Here is a 19,431-nt window from a genome sequence, read left to right on the forward strand (position 1 = left end):
TGGGCCACTTGTGCTGATTTTCTCCTTGGGTTTCAAGAGGCAAGCAATCACAGTTGTCCTTTCAGCCCTCATGACTTCCTAATCAGCAGTTTGGGTCTCCATGGTAGTGTACCTGAGGCACTAAAGGAGGAGGGAAGTGTATGCTACATCCCTCAACACAGAGCAAAATATCTCACCTACCATGAAATCAGGCAGTGCCCAGACTTGCTGGATCAAAAACACCGAGCCAATTTGTAGTCACTTCTCATGGAGCTAATCTTCCCTTCATGTGCAGCAGCCTGTCTGTGCTTCAGAGGATTACTCTGAATAAGGCCATATTCAGGTTTGGGGTGTGGGAGCAGACACAAGACAGATCCTTGGGACTCAGCTCCCTTACATCCTCTCCTCATGGGATGAAGGGGATGAAGAAAATTGCCTAGCCTCAGTAAACGGACCAGGAATGTCCTCAGTCCCTCAGGAATGTCTCCTCTGAAACCTTACACAGCAAACAAGGAGCAACAGGTCATTTTGGAGCTTGATGTGCACAAGCTATTTCTAGCTACTCCTATTTCCTATTCCACCACTGATCACAAACAAGCTCTGTTCCTCAGCAAGTGTAGTTCCCACCACCCCTCAGGCATATTGTCCTCCAGTTGGCACCCAGCAAGAAGACAGACCTCACTCTTGTCCCACCTTTAGAGGGCAGAAAGCACTGGAGTGGCTTTGCTCACCTCTGGGGAGGGGAACTGCGATTTGTTTCCATCGACCGGGGCCACCAAGAGCATGTCCTGCAGGATCGTTGTCATGTGCTGGGCCATGACCTTCTGCTGGTCAAGGCTGCAGTGGTTCTCCAGGGAGATGATGACAGGGTATGGTGAGGTCTAGGACAAGACAAAACATTCATCATCAGTGAACTCTGTAATTTCACCTGTCCATGGCAATTGATATAAAACCCCCGTGTTGTTTGCTCTGGAAATGAGCGCGTCAATGGCAGGGACAAAAAATGGACAATTCAGATGTGTGGTAGCTGCTCAGATCTATGCTGATGTCTTCCAGAAATGGTAATCCAACAGGCAGGGCAGCAGGCTGGATCAGGATGCCTCCCATGGGCTTGCCAGGTTTGGTGAGGCTCCCTGCGTCTCCGTTCTCCACTAGCACCATAGGTCAGAGCACCTTCCTACCTCACAGAAAGACTGGGAAGGGAGCTTTGCAAGTCCCTGAGTTCGCTCAGACCCTTAAGCGACCTGAATCCTTCCTCCTTTCCTGCTCAGGCCTGATGTGGTTTCCTGAGGCCCCCTAGACATTTTGTGTGCTGAAGGCATTGTCTTGTCACTGCTTACTAGCCCCAAGGGAAACTTGGTACTGGTTCTCAAGTCAAGTGCACTGAAGGAAAATAGCAGGAAGCACAGTCAGTCTGGACAAACCCAAGGATTTTTAAAGGCTGCTAACCCAGGACTGCCATTCCAGAGTCCAGACCTACTCATTACTTTTAAACCTGAGCAGAAACTGTCCTTCACATTTGTCCCTCCAAGGCACACACACTTAAGCTCCTCCAAGCTAGGGACAGACCCTGAGATGTCAAAACCAAGCAAATCCAAAGCTCGTTTGCCTTTTCTACCAGGTATATTCAAGATGTTGGACATTATTTTGATTGCAATAGGATCGAGTATCCAGCTGCACTGGTACAGATTTAAACTCATCCCCAGGCAGTGCCTTGTCTCACCAGCAACTTCCAGGAATGGACCTCTGCAGAAAGCAGAACAAAGATGCCTAGACAGAAGGACATATTCTACAAATAAGAAAAACTAAAGCGAAGTCTTCATTCTTTATGCTCTCTACTGGGAGGACAGAGCTCTACTATCGGTCTTGGACTGTGAAATATGAGAAATCTTAGAGGGTCCCAGGTCTCTCATCCTTACTTTGAAAGCATAGTTCTTGATGGCCTTAATGACATCGCTGAAGAGGATCTTGGAGGTGAGAGTGTAGCCATGATAAATGATGGGTTCCGAGTTAGGGCCATCCCAGCAGTCCAGCTCCACACAGCGGCAGCCTTTGGTGAGGGCTCTGGAAACAAAGAAGGGACCTGGTTGGGCTTTAAACCTTTGGCTCTGTCTCAAAGGGAGACTGGATCGGCCACAGGTATTGCCTGGGAAGGTTGACAGGAAGTTCAGGGAGAAAAGGAGAAAAGAGGAGCTTGGAAAAACAGGAAAGCAGATGGAGTAAGAATGGGACCAGGAGAGCTTGGAGTTGACAAAGAGAGCTTAAGGTTGAGCAAGGAAAGTACATTGGGATCTAAGAAAAAAGTCATGAAAGTCCAAAGTAAGGACCATCCAAAGAAAGAGACATAGTAAGAGCCAGATGAGAAAGGACACTCGTATCTGTGCCCAGAGTCTTTTCCCAAAGATGGTGAAGAGAAGAGAAAATCAAGAGAGGTTAGATTGGAAGAAAGACAGCCTTAGAAAACAGCTCATGAAGCCTAGATGATGTGCCTTCTTCCTCTAGATCTGATAAGACACAAGGGATGGATCCTCAGGGATGTCAGGGAGGGAGGTGTGCAAACTCGACCACAGCTGGGGAGACTGCTGAGGGCCAGTTTCCCAAACAGAATCTACAGATTGAATTCCCATTTGAAACTCCTTCTACATATCCATACTTTTATTTTCATTTGTTTTCAAATGGAGGTTCCCCCGTAAACACTTACCTGTCTAGGAAATGATCTTGTTTCTTTTACATAGCTCTATACGTTTCAGATAGCACAACTCCTTCAATTCATTGCAATAAGAATCATGAGATTTATTTATTTTACAGGTGGAATGTAATTCTGTAATGTTAAGATACTGTAATAGGAATTCAAACTACTTTCAGTAGTTCGTGCCAGATTTCATTCTCTACTCCTTTAAGCTTGTGACTCAAGATAGACATTATTCCCTGAGAATCAGATAAATCATATACAAAGACAGAATTACAGTCATTGACTTGCTTATAAGGAAACATTGTCTCACTTGATAAAAGCACAGGTGACAACAGAAGTAAGATAAGGTGTTTGTGCAAGTTAATAAAGGCCACTGCAAGCATCTGGCCATGAGACGTCAGACAGCAGTCATTGTTAAAGGCAAAAGCAGGCAACACTTACTGTTCTGTCCAGGCGTGGCATGGGAGCATCTAAACAGCTAGAGAGACCAGGCAGAATATTCCTGATCACTCACACCACTGCGCTAGCTCACATCCCCTATCTTTTTTGGATCACTCCAGCTAGCCTTCTCCAAGATAAACCCCAGCATGGCTCTAAGGAATAGTTTATGCTGATACTCCCAAAAGGCAGTAATGATTGCAAACATCATGACAGTATGCATCATTTGGGCCTCCTTCCAGTCTCTACACAGCTGTCCAGCTTTATCCCAGAAATACTTGCGCCCTCAAAGCCCTTGCACAGATGATCCCATGCCATATTGAGGCTGAGGGAGTTGGGGTTGTTCTGCCTGGAGTAGAGGAGGCTCTGGGAAGACCTTACAGCGGCCTGCCAGTGCCTAAAGGGGGATACAGGAGAGCTGGGGAGGGAGTCCCCAGCCCCCAAATGTGGTAATTGTGTATCTTACAGTCAGAAGGACACCATATGGGGTTCAGCAGAAACCCAGGACAAAATACAAAGAAAAGGGGGCCATGGCCAACCTGGTTTAGGTTGCCTCACAACCTAAGTTCCTCACAGGCACTTAAACACATACATGCATAAACACACACACATACATTACCTGATGTAGGCTTCTGTGCTGCTAGGACCTGTAAGCTGGTCTTCCATAAGATAGGTATTGTGTGAGGATGACACAAAGTAGTGACTGAGAGGTTGAGTCATGTCCTGGTAAACTTTACGGTGGGAGGAGTTGAATATATTCCCATCATCAGACAGCAAGTACATCAGGAAACCATCTTTGGTCATGGCGTTACGTTTCTTGGCTGCCGGATAAATAGACAGAAACCCCTTGTTAAAATCAGGAACAACCAGGTTGTGGTGCCATCTTCATCAAGATGCCTGCTGATCTCGGGGGGATCTCAAAGGTAAAACATGTTCCCTAGGCATTCAGCTAATGGTAGAGATATCGATGCTGTTCAGATAATCATGACAGCTTCCTCTGTCAGAAAATGCTTTTAAAACCCCTTCACAAGCAAGCTCTTACAGCACTTACTGTCCTCGATAAGACCTAAAAGCGCCAAAGACAGCACTTACTTCACCTGCTTCTACAGATCTATAGTACAAAAATCTCCATTTGAGCACTTCAAGCCTCTTTCATGCCAACACAGACATTGTCAGATGTCTAAACATGGCCAGATAAATCCTGCCTAGATTATCCAATGACTACAAGATTTGCACAGAGTAAATGAAAATAATGCAAATTTGGGGGAGAATTAATATCTCTCCATCTTGAAGGACTGAGCTAGATTTCTGTTCTATTTTCAATCTGCAAAACATCATCCCTCTCATGAAGGTATACCAGGAAAGCACAGAGGCAGCCTATGATCCAGTGCTGGTTTCTTTAATGTGTCCTCTGAAGTGCTGCAGTCCGGTGTTTTGCTTAATTTGTGAGCAGAAAGACAGTTCTGTGATTGCTCTCCTAAACAATTATTACCTTGTTGGTCCTCTTCTCAAAGATCTCATCACGTTACAGCTTTTCAGATGCTCACATTCAAAAATATTTGCCTCCATTCCTGCTTCTGAAGAGCTGAAATATTGCTACATTCTTAACCTTGCAAGCCAACTGAGATCTTGACATTTGAATAAGCCATCAGAGCCTTTCCCATGGGAATTTCACTGCCTTGTAACCAACTGCATGTCAACCCCTCTCCAGCTGCTCAGTGTGCTTAAGCCAAAAATGAACATAACTATTTCCCAGGTTCTCCTGTCCCCTCCTCTCCTAGAGTTGCTAATGTTCCCCTAGAAAACAGTTTCAAGGAGAAAACAACACAGAAGAGCAATTCAGAGTTCATTAGGATAGCAAGATTATGACCCAAACCAACCAGGGTTTCCAACCTACCTATTTCGTTGGGCTCATATCTCTGAATTAATGGAGGGGCAGCAACAACAGCATCTTCTTCTTGTTGTGTCTCATAGAGGAACCTCACTAGGTTCTGGCAGGACATGAGCCCTTCCGCATCTGAGTACTTTTGGAAGATCTTGTCTATTTCCTTTCTCTCTGTCAGTATCTTGTAAAATTCCTCTATCTCATCATCCTCCAGAGCCTCTGTTTTGGACTTGTCACAGTGCTGTAAACGTAGAGGGGAGAAGGAGTGAAAACCTTCTTTCCTTCTGGCATATGCCAGCCGTAATCTGCACCAGGGCTACACAACGCAGAACACAAAATAATTGGAAACGGTTACTGGCCAGTGAATGAGAAGCGTGGTCAATGGTTCTCATTGACAAGGCCAACAGTCACATAACGGCTACAATCACTATTTGTTACTCGTATTATCTGTATGCTGAAGAGCACCAGGCTCCACAGATCTATGTGCTGTGCAAAACACGACTTCAAAGGAAGGCTCTTTGCAGTCTAAGCATAAATCAAGGGTCAAAATAAATGTACCTCTTGAGATTCCTTGGAGGAATATAGGGAAACAATTAACTCAACGTGTCTTAAATCGATAGAAATCCTGGCCTAAAATCTGGTAAGTGAAAAAGGCCTTACCCTTGATCCTAGTAGTTCTGAACTCAGGCCTCAAGAGACTGTCAAGGCTATTTAGTAGGGCTGGTTGCAAAGAGAGCATCAAAACTGACTTTAAAAAATCCTGCTAAATATGTTTGTTTATGTATGGGGAAAAAAAATAAAACTCTTTCCATGGAAATTATCTATTCTTCTGCAAAAACCACCAAGTAGCAAAATGACAAAAAATTTCAAATCAGGTCTCAGCTTCTCAAGGAGTTTTAATTCAAATTCTTCATACTCCCATGCATCAATATGGTTTGAAATTCTTTACTAGGTAACAGCTCTGATAGGACAACACAGTCAAGGACTTGGCTGATCACAGAAGATCAGCAGTTAGTGTCTCCATGAAGGACAACATCTTTTCCAACAATAAATATTTCCTGTTTATTTAAAATATTCCCAGGTTCAACTTTTCATCATTTTTTTTGGTTGGTTTGTTTGTTTGTTTTTCCTCTAGCAAATCCTGATAGGAATTTTGTTGTTTTTTCCTAGCAGAATTCCTCACAGAGAGGTGAACAACTTTTTTTCTGGTTATCTCTGGGATGTACACCTCTGCAGTAAATATGACTGAGCAAAACAAGCTGCAACGGAAAGCAGGAGCCTATCTCAGAGGAGTCACTTATGGCAGGGAGCGTTATACTTCTTCAGAGTATTCTTTGCCAGAAATTGCAGCAGTCGACCCACTTAAAGTTAATGTTTTATAATTACAATGATTCCCTTTCTATCAACACAGTGAGATAACAGCCCCTCAGCAGTGGTGCCCTCATCTCCTGCAGCCTACTGACATCCTACATTTCAGGTATGTCCGAAAAAAATAATTTTTGGCATGGATGCCAAACCTCCAAAAGGACATAAAGTGCTTGCATGGATTGCCTTACTTAGTTTTTGGCCTAAAAACTTTTCTTCTTTGGATCTGAACGAGGCATGCAGCACGTGCTGCACACTACTCAGAGGAGGTAGGAGTGCATTTCACTTCACCCCTGAGATGGACAACTTGCTGTCGGTTACTGTGACTTAGCTGACATGTGGCAACTTGTCAAACCAGAGGAATTTAATTGCTTTTGATCTTTGATCTCTTATGACAGACAGAGCTATTGTCCTGGCTTTTATGAGCAAAACAAATGTCTCAGTTTTACCAGTCATCATACTAATCTCAGCCTAACCCTTCTAATGATCTCAGCGATGGCCACAGCGGCTTTGGCAGCTCTCCAAGCAAGATGATAATGACAGACTGTTTCTCCCTATGCAATGCCTCCACTGGAGCCCTTCACTTGCAGTTTATGGCACACTTATAATACCACACAAAACAATCTCAATGCATTGTATTTCACAAACTGAACCGAGAACAAAAAGTTCAACTTGTTCTGATTTCAGAATCGGATGGTTAAAAGCCATGGGCTAATCTCAGGGATAAAACTACCCTTTAAATGCTCAGTACTAGAGACACCTTCAAAATGAGTTTGAGCTGTCCAGGAAACATCTTTTCCTTGCTGCCTGCCATCTCTGTATGATCGTGTCCTGTGGCTTTGGCAGATCTCACAAGCTAAGCTGAGCATGACATTTAGCAGTTGTAAAAGGAGTGTAAAGAGAGAAACCAACTGCTGGAGACTGCAGCAATGCTGTGAATTACAGACATTCTTTTCTTTAACACAAAACATGGAAAATAACATGATATGACTCCTAGGAAGCTAGCATTATAACTAATGTCCCTTGGGAATTTTGTTCATTGGTGGCCATTTAAAGGCTGTGATGAACATAGCACAGCAGCACTGGCATCATAGTCAGATTCCAGGATGGATCTGATCCATGGTGTAAAACTGGGCTCTTTCTGCTTGGGCTGCAAGAGCTCCATATCAGAGAGAGACTTTCAACACAAAAGGCTGTATTTTAGCTCACTTGTATGCACCATGAACCACAAGTCCTGAATGAACCTTCATTTGCCAGAAAGAGTCAGACCCTTTCTGATGCACCAGAACGAGCATCCCGGTTGAAATGAAGTGAGCAATTACAGGATTTGCACAGTTTTTGGCTGCATTGCATATGTCTTACTTAAGTGTGTCTAAAACCTAGACACAGACACGGAGTTATGTGACAAAAAGCAAGAAAAATGTGAGAGCATGCCCCGTAGCTCTCTCTTAAATCCTTGGTCACCCTTCCTTCCTGTGACTAAATGAAGAAAAACTCACAAAGACAGAAAAGAAGATCACCATTTTAATACTCTGTAATGTCTCTCAATCCATCTATATTTAGGTAATATGTAAAATGAACATGTAATTGCTTTAGGATAACTCAGTGGTCAAACGGAGTGAGACAGACTCTCCCTAGAGGCAATTCACCCCACAAGAGATCTGAATTAACCTCCCGAAGGTTAATTCAGAAGGTTAATTAACCTCCTCTCTTTCCGCTGGCTATACAGGAAGCTTAGAACAATTACATGTCTAATGAGGGCACTTCAACTAGCAGCCTAGATTTAGATGGGATAAATCAGGGCTTGGTTACTACTTGGAGTCCTTAAGCAAAACGAGAACTGAACTTAGGCAAGTTCCCACTCCTACTGCTCCCTTCTAACTAAAAGAGGTTCATTGAATGAAAAGGAGACCATGCCTCTAAAGATAAAAGGTGTCTTTTCAAATGTGTGGTGTTTGAAGATTTAGGGACTGATTCATCCATTGTATGCGAGATGCCTTCTTTAGGATGAGATGAATCACACCCCGGTCTCCATTATTGGCTTGATCTATGCAGACTGCAAAGGCAGTGTAGGAATTGGTGATTACTTCCAATGTAGGTGCCTGCACTGGAGACTTCTAACTCAGCCAGAGGAATTCCAGCCTTATTGCTGTTCTTCCAGGGTTTTTCTGAACGATGAACAAAGCATAGGATAAACCAGCCACAGCAAGCAGCCTATCTAGAGGATTTTGCAAGATTAAATTTTTAAAAATCTGCTGCCCACCTTCTCCTTGCTCCTGCAGAACTACCAAAGAGAGATCTCCATAAAGTAAGGATTAGAAAACTCCTCTGGGGGAAGGTCCTAGCGAGAAGTTGCCAACCTCCCCTGCTATCTGCTTACAGGAAGGAGCAGAACAATTACTGCCTGTACCTGCAACCACCCACATGTTTACCGCTGATCAGAAACAGCATTTCTGAAACTGCCCACCCATGAATTCAAATCCTTCTTCAGACAGGATGGAAGTCTGGAAATTATCCAGATGTTCTATCTCGCCTCACCAGGGAAGCTAGTTTAGAGAACCTTTAAAAACAACTTAGAAATTTTCAGCCTTTTCTTATCTTCAGATAGGCTCAGCCAGCAGCTGAATCTTGAGACATTAGAAGTTTATGACCTGAGTGGATTGAATGTACCTTGGGTATTAGAGCAACCAGACTGTTCCAGGTCTAGGTGCAATGTCACAACCATTTACGCAAGTCACTTGGAATCTTCCTTCCCTGAGAATGTAAATGATTCATAATTTTTACCAAACTGATTTCAGGTGGGCTTAGGCATTGATATGTGGTTATAGCACACAGAACTTCTGAAATGCCTGGGACTCAAAAGTGCACCTACAGTCTGTTTTTTCCTTTTCCTCTCACTATCCATGTTCATGTCTCCTCTTCTCTGAACCCAGGTAAAATTGGGTATCAATGGTAAAGAAAGAACACGTTAGCATAACTTCACCGAAAGCACTATGCTGCCCTAACTCAGTTGTTTGTAGGAATCTGTTGAGCACCAAAGCCCCCAAGTCCTTCCTTAGTACAAGAAAAGATGCTATGAGTTCACTTTAGCTTAGTTCTCCAACCAAAGCTGAAAGCAGCAGGAGACCTTGTCCTCAGCCAACAGTAAGTACTTCATCTGCTTGCACTTGTTACCTGGAAAATCTCCTTGGCATGATAGTCATCAACTTCAATGTTCACTTCTTTTAGGAAGTTCTTGAGCTCTTTCAAGCTCATCTTGTTGTCTTTGTTCTTATCAGCTTTCCGCAGGCAGGTATGAATCCAACTGCAGGATGATGTAAGGAAATCTTTCCAGATCAGTACATTGTCTAAACACCACCCCTCTGTAGCCCCTGGGGGTAAGGAGGGAAATTTCTTCTAAGGACTCTGAACCACCTCTCCATGCTGCTGTAAATCAGCATGTTCCCACTGAACAGCTTGCATCATCTCACCTTCTGCTCTGAAAGGGCACAACGGTGCTTTGGCAGAAACAAAATGCTGTGTAATACAAGCTATCATGACCTGGGGAAAGCTTTTAACTATCTGGCCAAGGCTGAACCAGCTCTATTTAGCCTGTAGGAGTTTCTCGTCACAGCTACATCACAAAACAGTCCAATCTCTCTTTTGCAAAAGGAAGTGCATTCTGAGTGTTAAGAGGGGAGAGAGGAGGGAATAAAAGAGCTCCCAAGTACAGGAAACTAATCTTCAGGGATTTGATTAATATTCAGTGCAGCAAGCTGAACACTGAACAGGGATTCTCCAAAATAAATGTTAGTATTTATCTTCTTACTCACCTTCAGCTTCTGTATTTATTTAGGGATTTCTTCCTACATGTCTTAATAACTTTGTTGTAAGCAACAATCAAAATTAATACAAACCTTATGGATCTTGGCTTTCCTCTATAAAATACACGAGGTCCATTCCTGTATCCTACTGTGGTAATAGCTCCTAAAAGCTTCATTTATAATAACTTTAGTATATCTACGGACCTAAAGAAATTACTATAAAAATGAGCTTCTTAACGTGACGGAAGTTAATTTGAACTGGGTCGCCCATGTTCTTTTAGTCCATTGGGAAAATAATGTTAGGCAGTTGACATACCTTGGAGCTTGCTGGGTTTTTGTTTTGTTTTGTCTTGTTTTGTTTTAATGTTTTTTTTGCAGCAAACAACTGCCTCTCTATAATTTGCTTTAACTGTCAAATGACAAAGGTCATCCAGAAGAATCTCCTGTTTTTCATAGGAAAAATGATGGAAGTAATAATGAATCTCCATGAATCTACCCATCTATGTCTTGCATAGGAAGCATTGCTTCAAACTCATTCAAAATAAATAAATAATAAAAAAGTGCTCAATCTGGATGTTAAACAGAGTAAACTTCAGAATTAGCAAACACCAGCTGGGTCATAGAGTGCCATAACGTTTTATCTGGTCCTTTCAAAATCACCTCCAAAAAAAGGTGCTAACTGACAGCTTTATGAGCTATAGACATAACCCTGAAAGAGGGTATTCACCAGAGCTACCACGGCAAATATTTCCAGACACTCGGAAATATGTGTAAACTGTTAGTGTTGTTGGTCTCACGGAGAGCTGAACTTTCTGTCTTTAAAAATCTTGGCGGGTGCTAAACCATGACCTCACACTGCATCCCTCTTAGCCTGGTAATATTAATATTCCTCTTTTATACACATGGAAATGAAAATAAAGAGAGGCTACATTTGCCCTGGCTCCCAAGGACACTCCAAGGGCCCTGAACCAGGTTCTGGCTGGGACCAGTTCCCCATGAAACCACGTCTGACACATGAAGATCCTATGTGAGTTCCCCCAGGGATGCTCTGCTGGGAGCACACCACCATACTTCCCAGGGTGGAGAACACCAACTGTGCTCCAAGAGCATCAATCTGCTCAGTATGTCAGTGGGGTGCCAACAGCAGGGCAACCCCTTCCCACCCAACCCCTGCACCACCTTTAGCTCCCCTAAAAGGACAGGAGTAATGCACACCTCTAGGGAGCCAAGAGGAAAGCCTGTATGTTGTAGCCAGGCATGGGCAGCAGGGATGGCTACTAATTCCGTGTAGGAATTACGCTGTTTGCTCTAGCCACTGCAAAAGCAAACCACCCTTTTTTACAAGTCTGCGGTAATTTTCACTGATCACAAGCACCCAAAGCTCATGCACATATCCAAAGTTCACTCTGGAAAGCAGTATGTGAGCAGTAAAGGGGATCCACAAAAGAATATGCCTGGGTCTGACTGCGAATGGAGGATGCTTTTCTCTGCTATTGCTCCCAGAAAGGCTGAGCAACGCAGGAGGGAAATCAGAGGGCCCATGAAAGAGCAGAGGCACACAGCAGGCCCTCTCACCACGAGGGTGAGCAACAAAGAGAGAAAACTGAGACTACAGACAACTGAAACCTCAGCCTGTTTTTCAGCAAGCAGTGTTCAGTCTCAGAAAGACCCAAAATCCTCACACATCTGGATCCCCTTGGGTTTAAGAGATCTTAGAGGAGCTGGGTGAACTATGCACTGAAATTCTTCTTGTCAGATACAAACAGCATTTTACTGCCCTGGTTGTGGGTGTTCCTTTCACGCTACAGAGCCCACTTGGGCCTGGGCAGACTAGGAAGGAGCTGTTCCCGTTCCTCTATACCTCCAGAGTGTCTGCTTCCTGCCCCTTGTTTTTAAAGCATCTGCCAGCTTCAGGACTACCAGCTTGCTATGAGAAACCAAAGAGGGATGACTGAAACTACCTGGCAGATATCCCGTGAATGTGCTTGGAACAGAAGCGCTGCAAAACTTCTGGTAAGTGATTCCTGACCAGAAGAAAAGCTCATATATACATTCCAGAATTGAAGCATGCAGTGCCACGCTACTCGAATGAAAAGTCTCCTGTATTTTCTGGCCTAAAGTCATCCCTGCACACATACCTGCAATATTAGCTTAACAACCTATGCCAGCTTGTTGAGGGCGAAATCTGAGGCTTAATAAAACACTATTCTATGCACAAGAACATCAGAAACACTCTTCAAGCATGAGGAGGTTTTATCTTGTAGGTGTATAGGACCAGAGAAGACACACATAAGACACTAATTCCAGTCTCTTGCTACCAGTTATAACAAATCCCACCTGCAACTAACATGTTCTTTGCTCTCAATACTTGTTTTCAAAATCTAGCTGATCTCTTATTTGCTTTGCAAGGTTTCAAAGGCTGGAAAAGAACCACAGCAAGGCGGTTCTCCAGTGATGGGGGACAAGCAGGGGACCTAACACTTCTCCTCCACAATTGACTCTTCCCCTTCTGTGCTCACAGATGCAGAGAACACTTCTGAGGTTTAAGTAAGATCTGAGTAAGCCCACGCTGCCAAGCAAACCCAGTGAAGTCAGGCTAAATTTAAAATCCCAGGCTTTAATTAAACATCATCAAATTTCAAATGAGAAATCATGCTGTTCTGTAATTCCAGGTTACGTTAAATGGCCTGAGACAATCCCAGATTGGAAGCCAGCACTGCACAGTAATTACTCTTCCAGAAATACGGCTTGCCTACCAACCCCATTTAGCTCTGCTTTCCAAAGACAGAGAGGCACTTTTCCACGCTGGAAATTTACAGCTTTCTTCCCTTGCAAATGTCATTGTTATTTACCCCCCCTTAGTGATCTGGTCTCTTCTTACGATTTTCAGCAATATAGTCAATTTTGACATGCTCCAGGGACAAGTTTCCGTCATCCAGATTTCCCCCACACACCATGGGGTGGGGGCAGCCTTCACATTCAAAAGGAAAACTGCCAGGCCGTACCATTTCCATCAGCACTGGAGCTGCAAGATTTCAACTTGCCTAGGGACTGCTCCCCGCCACCATGGACACACAACTGCTGGCACAGCTGAGGAATGACCTTAGAGCCTAGAGCTTGAAAAAACACCTGAAAAGATACTCGTAGTGCACGAGATAAACACACCATCATATGCACATCAGAACTAATGGAATCTGATTCCTTTAAAGAAGCTGCACTATGGCTGTGCAAGTGCTTATTAGGCTTCAGAGAACCCACAGAAGAGTAAAGCCTGATGAAAGCTCAGCATTTATGTGCCATTTCCTTCATCACCAGTACATTATTACCCAGCAGGGAACCCGCATGGAGTGAAGCCTTGACTGAGGGCAAGACTCCCTGGGGCCTGCTCAGGCTCAGACTCCAGTTTTGTGATTTTCCCCAGCTGAGGACTTCACATCTCCCTTCCTCTGCACAAATTCTTTGATGTTGAACCAGGCATGAGGCTCACGCAGCCTCCCCTCACTGCAAGCACTGTCTGTTTTCCTCTCTGATAGCTGGATGCCTATTTTTGTAGAGCTTAAAGGAACTTAATATTTTATGACCCCTGCTGCTCTGTCAAATCAGGGTGAAATTGGCCAACAGGTTCATATGTTACGGCCATGGCCTCAGGCACACAGGGATCATAGAAAATCAAGCAAAAACTACAGCCACAGATAGTCTGCTTTTACATGGATGCAAGACTTGTGGTCACAAAGCAACTTATTGAGTGAAATTTGGCCCTGGGGAAAATTCCCTAGGAATTCAGCAAATCCAGGATTTCACCCAATAACCATCTCACTCTCCTTCTCACAGCTAACTCACTCTTCTTTCCTGCTTTGCTCCTCATCCCTTCTGTGTCTGCATTGTCTCTAGAGCAACTACAAACTTTTTCAGGGCAAAACTTCCTCCCATGCTGAGGCAAATAAGGAGTAGTTTCACTAAAGTCAGAGGAGCTACCCTACAGTAAACTTGGCAGAGAGAAGAGGAGAATCAGTTCCCTTGCCTTGTATTACTGAGAAACATGATAAACAGTACGGGCTTTTCATGCCTTGCCAAGAAGTGCCTGTCCTGCAGTTTACTGCAATGCAAGTGAAACAGACCCCTGAAGAATACAAAAGATAATGATTGTTTTATCTGGAGCTCCCTGAAAGGGGCAATTCTTTACTTAAGGAGCTATGTGGAGCATGAATCCACCTTTGCTTGTAGGAAAGGAAAAAAAGCACTGGAAATCAGGGATTTGCCTGGGTGCAAAATCAATGTGAGAGAAAACTCTGTGCCCAGGGCCAATAGGAAAAAAGGGGTCTAGTCTACTATCTCCACCCACTGAGAAGGACAAGTGCTTCTTTGTGTGTGATTAATCACTTTACAAGGCAAAGGATACTGTTGGAGTTTCTGTTTCTGGTTCATGGAGTTGCTGTGGGCTATGATTTTCCCAAGGCCGCAGACCCAGTGGTTGGCATCATCCTCTGAACTCGCAATGAGGTCCAGGTTTTTCCGTTGGTCTTTGAAGATGATGGAAAAGCAGCGATACTCTGGTACATCCTTGGCGTATTTTTCCATACCTTCTGTTTTATGGCCTGACCTCACATCCCGAATATCTTCAATGGAGACTGTGGAAAGAAAGCAGAGCCTGCTGTCAGCAGGGGTTCAGTCATTCTTATCTCTATTTGGTGATGGATATTCAGAAATTACTCTTTTTCTTTTTCCTGCAACCTCTCCCTCCCACAGACGGAGGATTCTCTTCTCTTTTCTGCCTTCCACAAACTTTGTTGCTACAAAAAACTCAAATGAAAAGGAACAGACAGAGCAAGAAAACAAACATACAAAACCCCCAACACCTCTCCTTTGTTCTTTTCCCATGTCCTTTATTTAACAAAGAATCAGAATACACATGGATGCCACACTGTGATACCATGTTTATGACTTATCAGTTGCTGTCAAGGCTGGATCCAGCCTTGGAGCATCCCTGCCTTGACCTCTGTCCCTGTCTGTGAGTGGGGGGAGTGGAGATATGCCTCCCCATGAACAGGGGCAGGTAACCCAGTAGGTCTGTTCACTTTCCCCTATAAATCTGGACTTGGAGTTTTCACCAAGACCATCATTTCCAAGTGTCCAACCTGTGACACTGATAGCCAGAGACAGGAGCTAACGGTTCCTCAAATCCATGCTCCTTTCCATGCTTTTGAAAAAGGACACCAGAAACTACTGATTGCTTTTGTGGGTTCATCCGTTTGTGCTTTTCTCACCCCTCTACAAACAGGGAGACAAAACACTAATCCTCCTCTGGTAAATGCTTGGGTGCTTTTGGCTTTTTAGATGCAACTAAGATGGGCATAGTATTAGATGCCATGTAATCAATAAGCACTTGAAAGACCCAAGGATCATGACCAACAGGACCTCACCCCATCAGTCAAATAACCTTTGGCTGTTCTAGTCTCAGAACTGGAAACAAAGAATTCTCACAGCCCACAGGGAGATGTGAGGGACCAAAATGGTCATTCCTCAGTTTTCAAAAAGTGAGAAGGTAAAATTTTAAATCCCATATACTCTTCTCAGTCACGCTAGTAAAGCTGCCTCAGAGCAGTTTGGTGTCACCCATGACCCGTCCACACCCCTGCCAAAGGCAGACTTGATCCTTGTTGCTGTAAGCAAGCAATGCGCAGCTTTCAAACCCTCCCATTTCCATCTCTGACTCTCAGCTAGTGGAAACGAGCCCTGAAGGCACACCAAGTTTGCCATGTGCACATGCAAGGCAGTCCAGAAAGAGTGGTACATTCAGCAAAGTACGTGAAGCAAAGGTATGTAACTGAGGCAGCCCTACTCTGCTCTGAGAGCATTGCTGGTGCCCTCCAACTCTGCTGAAAGCAGGCAAGCTCAGAAACTGAGCTCTCTCAGCAGCACACACAGCCTCCTTTTGTCTTTCGGGAGTTGATGGGCAATTTAATACATCTACAAAGGCCTGAGAGGAAAGTGCAGAAACTGCTTAATCAGATTTGATGCTGAGAAACTTAACACCTAAATAGGGATGGCACTTACATACACTAGATGGAAAAACTGTTTACAAATGGTGTTGGAGTCAATAATTGAGAATGTCCAGTTGCATTTGCCTTGGGGGTTGACAGATCAGTTAACATTTTGCAAACATCTACCAATAGCATTCATCTCAGGGCACACACACAGAAGGTAGCACAACTGAGAGATTGTACTGGGTTTATGTGGCAAGGTTTTGGTAGCAGAGGGCTGCAGGTGTGGCCTCTGCGAGAAGAATCTAGCAGCTGCCCCATGTCAGGTAAGGGCCAGTTTCAGCTGGCTCCAAAGGGATCTGCATCTGGCCAGAGCTGAGCCATGTTGTTTGTGCTTCTGTGAGAACAGATTTGAGAAAGGGGAAACCTGCTGCACAACAGCAGCTGGGAGAGGGAGGAGTGAGACACAGCCCTGCAGCCCCCAAGGCCAGTGCAGCAGGAGGGCAGGAGGTGCTCCAGGCACGCAGCAGCAGTTCCCCTGCGGCCTGTGGAGAGGCCCCTGGTGGAGCAGGCTGTCCCCCTGCAGCCCATGGGTCCCGCATGGAGCAGATCTCCATGCTGCAGCCCATGGAGGAGCCCCTGGTGGAGCAGGTGGATGCGGCCTGGAGGAGGCTGCGGCCCATGGAGAGCCCCCGCAGGAGCAGGCCCCGGGCCGGAGCTGCAGCCCGTGGAGAGGAGCCCACGCAGGAGCAGGGGGTCTGGGGGGAGCTGCCGCCCGTGGGGGACCCGTGCTGGAGCAGTTTGCTCCTGGGGGATGGACCCCGTGGGACGGAGCCGTGTGGGAGCAGGTCTTGAAGAGCTGCTGCCTGTGGGCAGCCCCCGCAGGCTCAGCTGGGGAAGGACGGCATCCCGTGGGAGGGACCCCGCGTGGAGCAGGGGCAGAGAGGGACCGTGAGGGAGTGGCAGAGACGAAGCATCAGGGACTGACCACAGCCCCAATCCCCCATTCCCCTGTGCTGCTCGGGGGGAAGAGGGAGGAGAGAGTGGATTGAGGGAAAGTGGTTTTAGTTTGGTTTTGTTTGTTTGTTTCTCATTGCTCTAGCTTGTAACAAATTACATTAGGTAACAAATTACATAAATAGGTAACAAATTACATTAATCTCCCTAAGCTGAGTCTGTTTTGCCAGTGATGATAATTGTTGAGTGATCTCCCTGTCCTTATCTCAGTCTTGGAGCCCTTTTCCTCATATTTTTCCCCTCTTTCCCTTAGAGGAAGGGAAGTGAGAGCAGTTGTAGGGGAGCTCAGCAGCCTGGCTGAGTAAAACCACCACAGAGATATCCAGACATCTTTGGTAACACACATGCCTAAAACCAGATATAATCAATTGAATATGAAAAAAGTTGGTTTTAACTTATTCCTATTTCAAACCAAAAATTATGGGTAAAAATTAATTCCTGTCTCATGGAGGCATGAGACTGATTTTGTTTGTGCATGTCTTCAAGGAGCTTTGTTAAAAACCATATGTGAGTGTAAAATATCCCTACTATTTAGCTGATTAAGAGAAACTTGAGAAATTTACTCCCCAAAAGAAAAAGATTTTACCTGCTCCTTCTTTTAAATTGGTTCAATTTCACTGTTACAGTACCCAATTCATTCAAATTCAACTATGCAGAAATACACAACTCAATATCCACCCTGCACGTTTTTAGCATTGCTGCCCTGGGATCCACTGGGATGTTTAAAAATCTCCCTTTTTCCCCTGGGCAGTCATGATATTGCTCAGCTGTAGGAAAAAAACACACACTCAGCAAAAAACCTACAATTTCCAAAAATTAGCGACTGTCCAAAACCAACACTTGACATTTGCTTTAAATTCCCACCATGTGTTGGGGTGGTCAAACACTTTCCGTAACACTTTGCTGATTTGGTGTCTATATAACAACACACCGTGAGACCCTTCGTGGAGTTGGCAAAGCTCCTCTCTGATGATGAGCAATTACCTTTGTGTGGTCTTATTTTCACTTGGTAAAGGCCAACAGTGGAACAGACGGGAGGGCAGGAGAGGTTTGGGTTGGGATGGGATGGGCTGCTGTGGAATTACATTATCTAGCCAACTTACTTTAGAGTGAAAGCTTATGGTTTTGAGTGCTAAAACTATCTTTCGAAGAAAAGGGCTGCAGTTCCCTTGAAGCTAGGCTGCTGGTGGAGAGCCTTTCTGCTGAATTTTCATGTTATTTTCATGAATTTTCATGCATATTGGGCAAATGACAGGGACTGTGCCTTAGGTAGCACTGCAGTTTACACCTTTATTGTAACGGATGCTGTCAGGTTTAAAGGGATTCAGCTCAGTCAAAATACCTACACCTTAATTAGGCTCCTTTTATAAACAATGGGGACAAGAAAAAAAAAAAAAAAAAAACTTTTGGAACACAAACATTCTGTCCTATTTAGAAATAAACTTTAGCATGAGAGAAATCACAGCCTAAATCTATGGCTACAGTGGAACCTTGACCAGAAAAGAACCCCAGGCTGAGCATCTCAGATGCAGATGTGTGCCATGCAGATGGTCCATAAGCAGGTGATTCTGCTCCACTCCTGGTGTCCTTTGGTTATGGCAGTGCAAGTGGAAGGATCATCCTGTTGTTCCTCATCACCTGCCAATTGCTCACCACTGCTTGGCTTGTAAGTAATTATCCCTTCAGACCGGCTAGCTACTCTGCTTGTGCAATCAATCCCTAAACTTTGGGTTGGCAATGACATAGTGTTTCCAAGACTAGAAAATCTGATGTTAAATATTGGAAATTTAGAATGTATTATTTGGAAACCGTTATCTGGCAAAGTGAATCCACTGGAAAAAAAAAGTGAGTTGTGTGGGAGGAAAAAAGATTGAAAACCTGTAGCTGGAAGGGCTGCCTTGATCTCCATGGAGTATACTGCTGAAAAGAGGATGATGCAGGGCACAGAGTGTCCCCATTCAGAAAAAGTACAAGGAAGGCTGAGGAACAAGATCAATGTCTACTGGTGTCACACAAAAGACAAGAGAAGCTATCAGTGCAGGAACCGTTAAAAAAGCACGGTAAAGGAGGACATTTTTTAAAGCTTTCCATAGCTTGGTCATATGTACTGCTTTCATCTATCAATATAAAAGCTGAAGCCAAAGGAGTCAGCCCAAGCCATCTGCAAATGTTATCTCTTTTCTGGAAAATCTTAGTCCAGCATGAATACATTATCAGCTGCTCCAGGACAAAGACTGTGCTGTATTAGCAGTCCCAAACCAACTGTGTTCT

The 19,431-nt window shown here is 44.5% G+C and overlaps 1 protein-coding gene across 2 annotated transcripts in view; it reads right to left on the reverse strand.

Moving 5' to 3' along the window:
• The window catches only part of PLCD1 (phospholipase C delta 1), a 54,115-nt gene that overhangs the window by 13,275 nt on the left and 21,409 nt on the right, over window positions 1–19,431 (reverse strand). For both annotated transcript variants that reach the window (XM_035317143.1, XM_035317142.1), the window contains exons 3-8: window positions 14,562–14,790; window positions 9,534–9,663; window positions 5,007–5,235; window positions 3,729–3,930; window positions 1,899–2,043; window positions 711–860 (exon numbers count right to left, since the gene is read on the reverse strand). In XM_035317143.1, coding sequence (XP_035173034.1) covers window positions 711–860; window positions 1,899–2,043; window positions 3,729–3,930; window positions 5,007–5,235; window positions 9,534–9,663; window positions 14,562–14,790 — 1,085 coding nt within the window. The remainder of the gene's footprint in view (window positions 1–710; window positions 861–1,898; window positions 2,044–3,728; window positions 3,931–5,006; window positions 5,236–9,533; window positions 9,664–14,561; window positions 14,791–19,431) is intronic.

Source organism: Oxyura jamaicensis, chromosome 2 (assembly GCF_011077185.1).
Source record: "Oxyura jamaicensis isolate SHBP4307 breed ruddy duck chromosome 2, BPBGC_Ojam_1.0, whole genome shotgun sequence".
NCBI classification, from domain to species: domain Eukaryota; kingdom Metazoa; phylum Chordata; class Aves; order Anseriformes; family Anatidae; genus Oxyura; species Oxyura jamaicensis.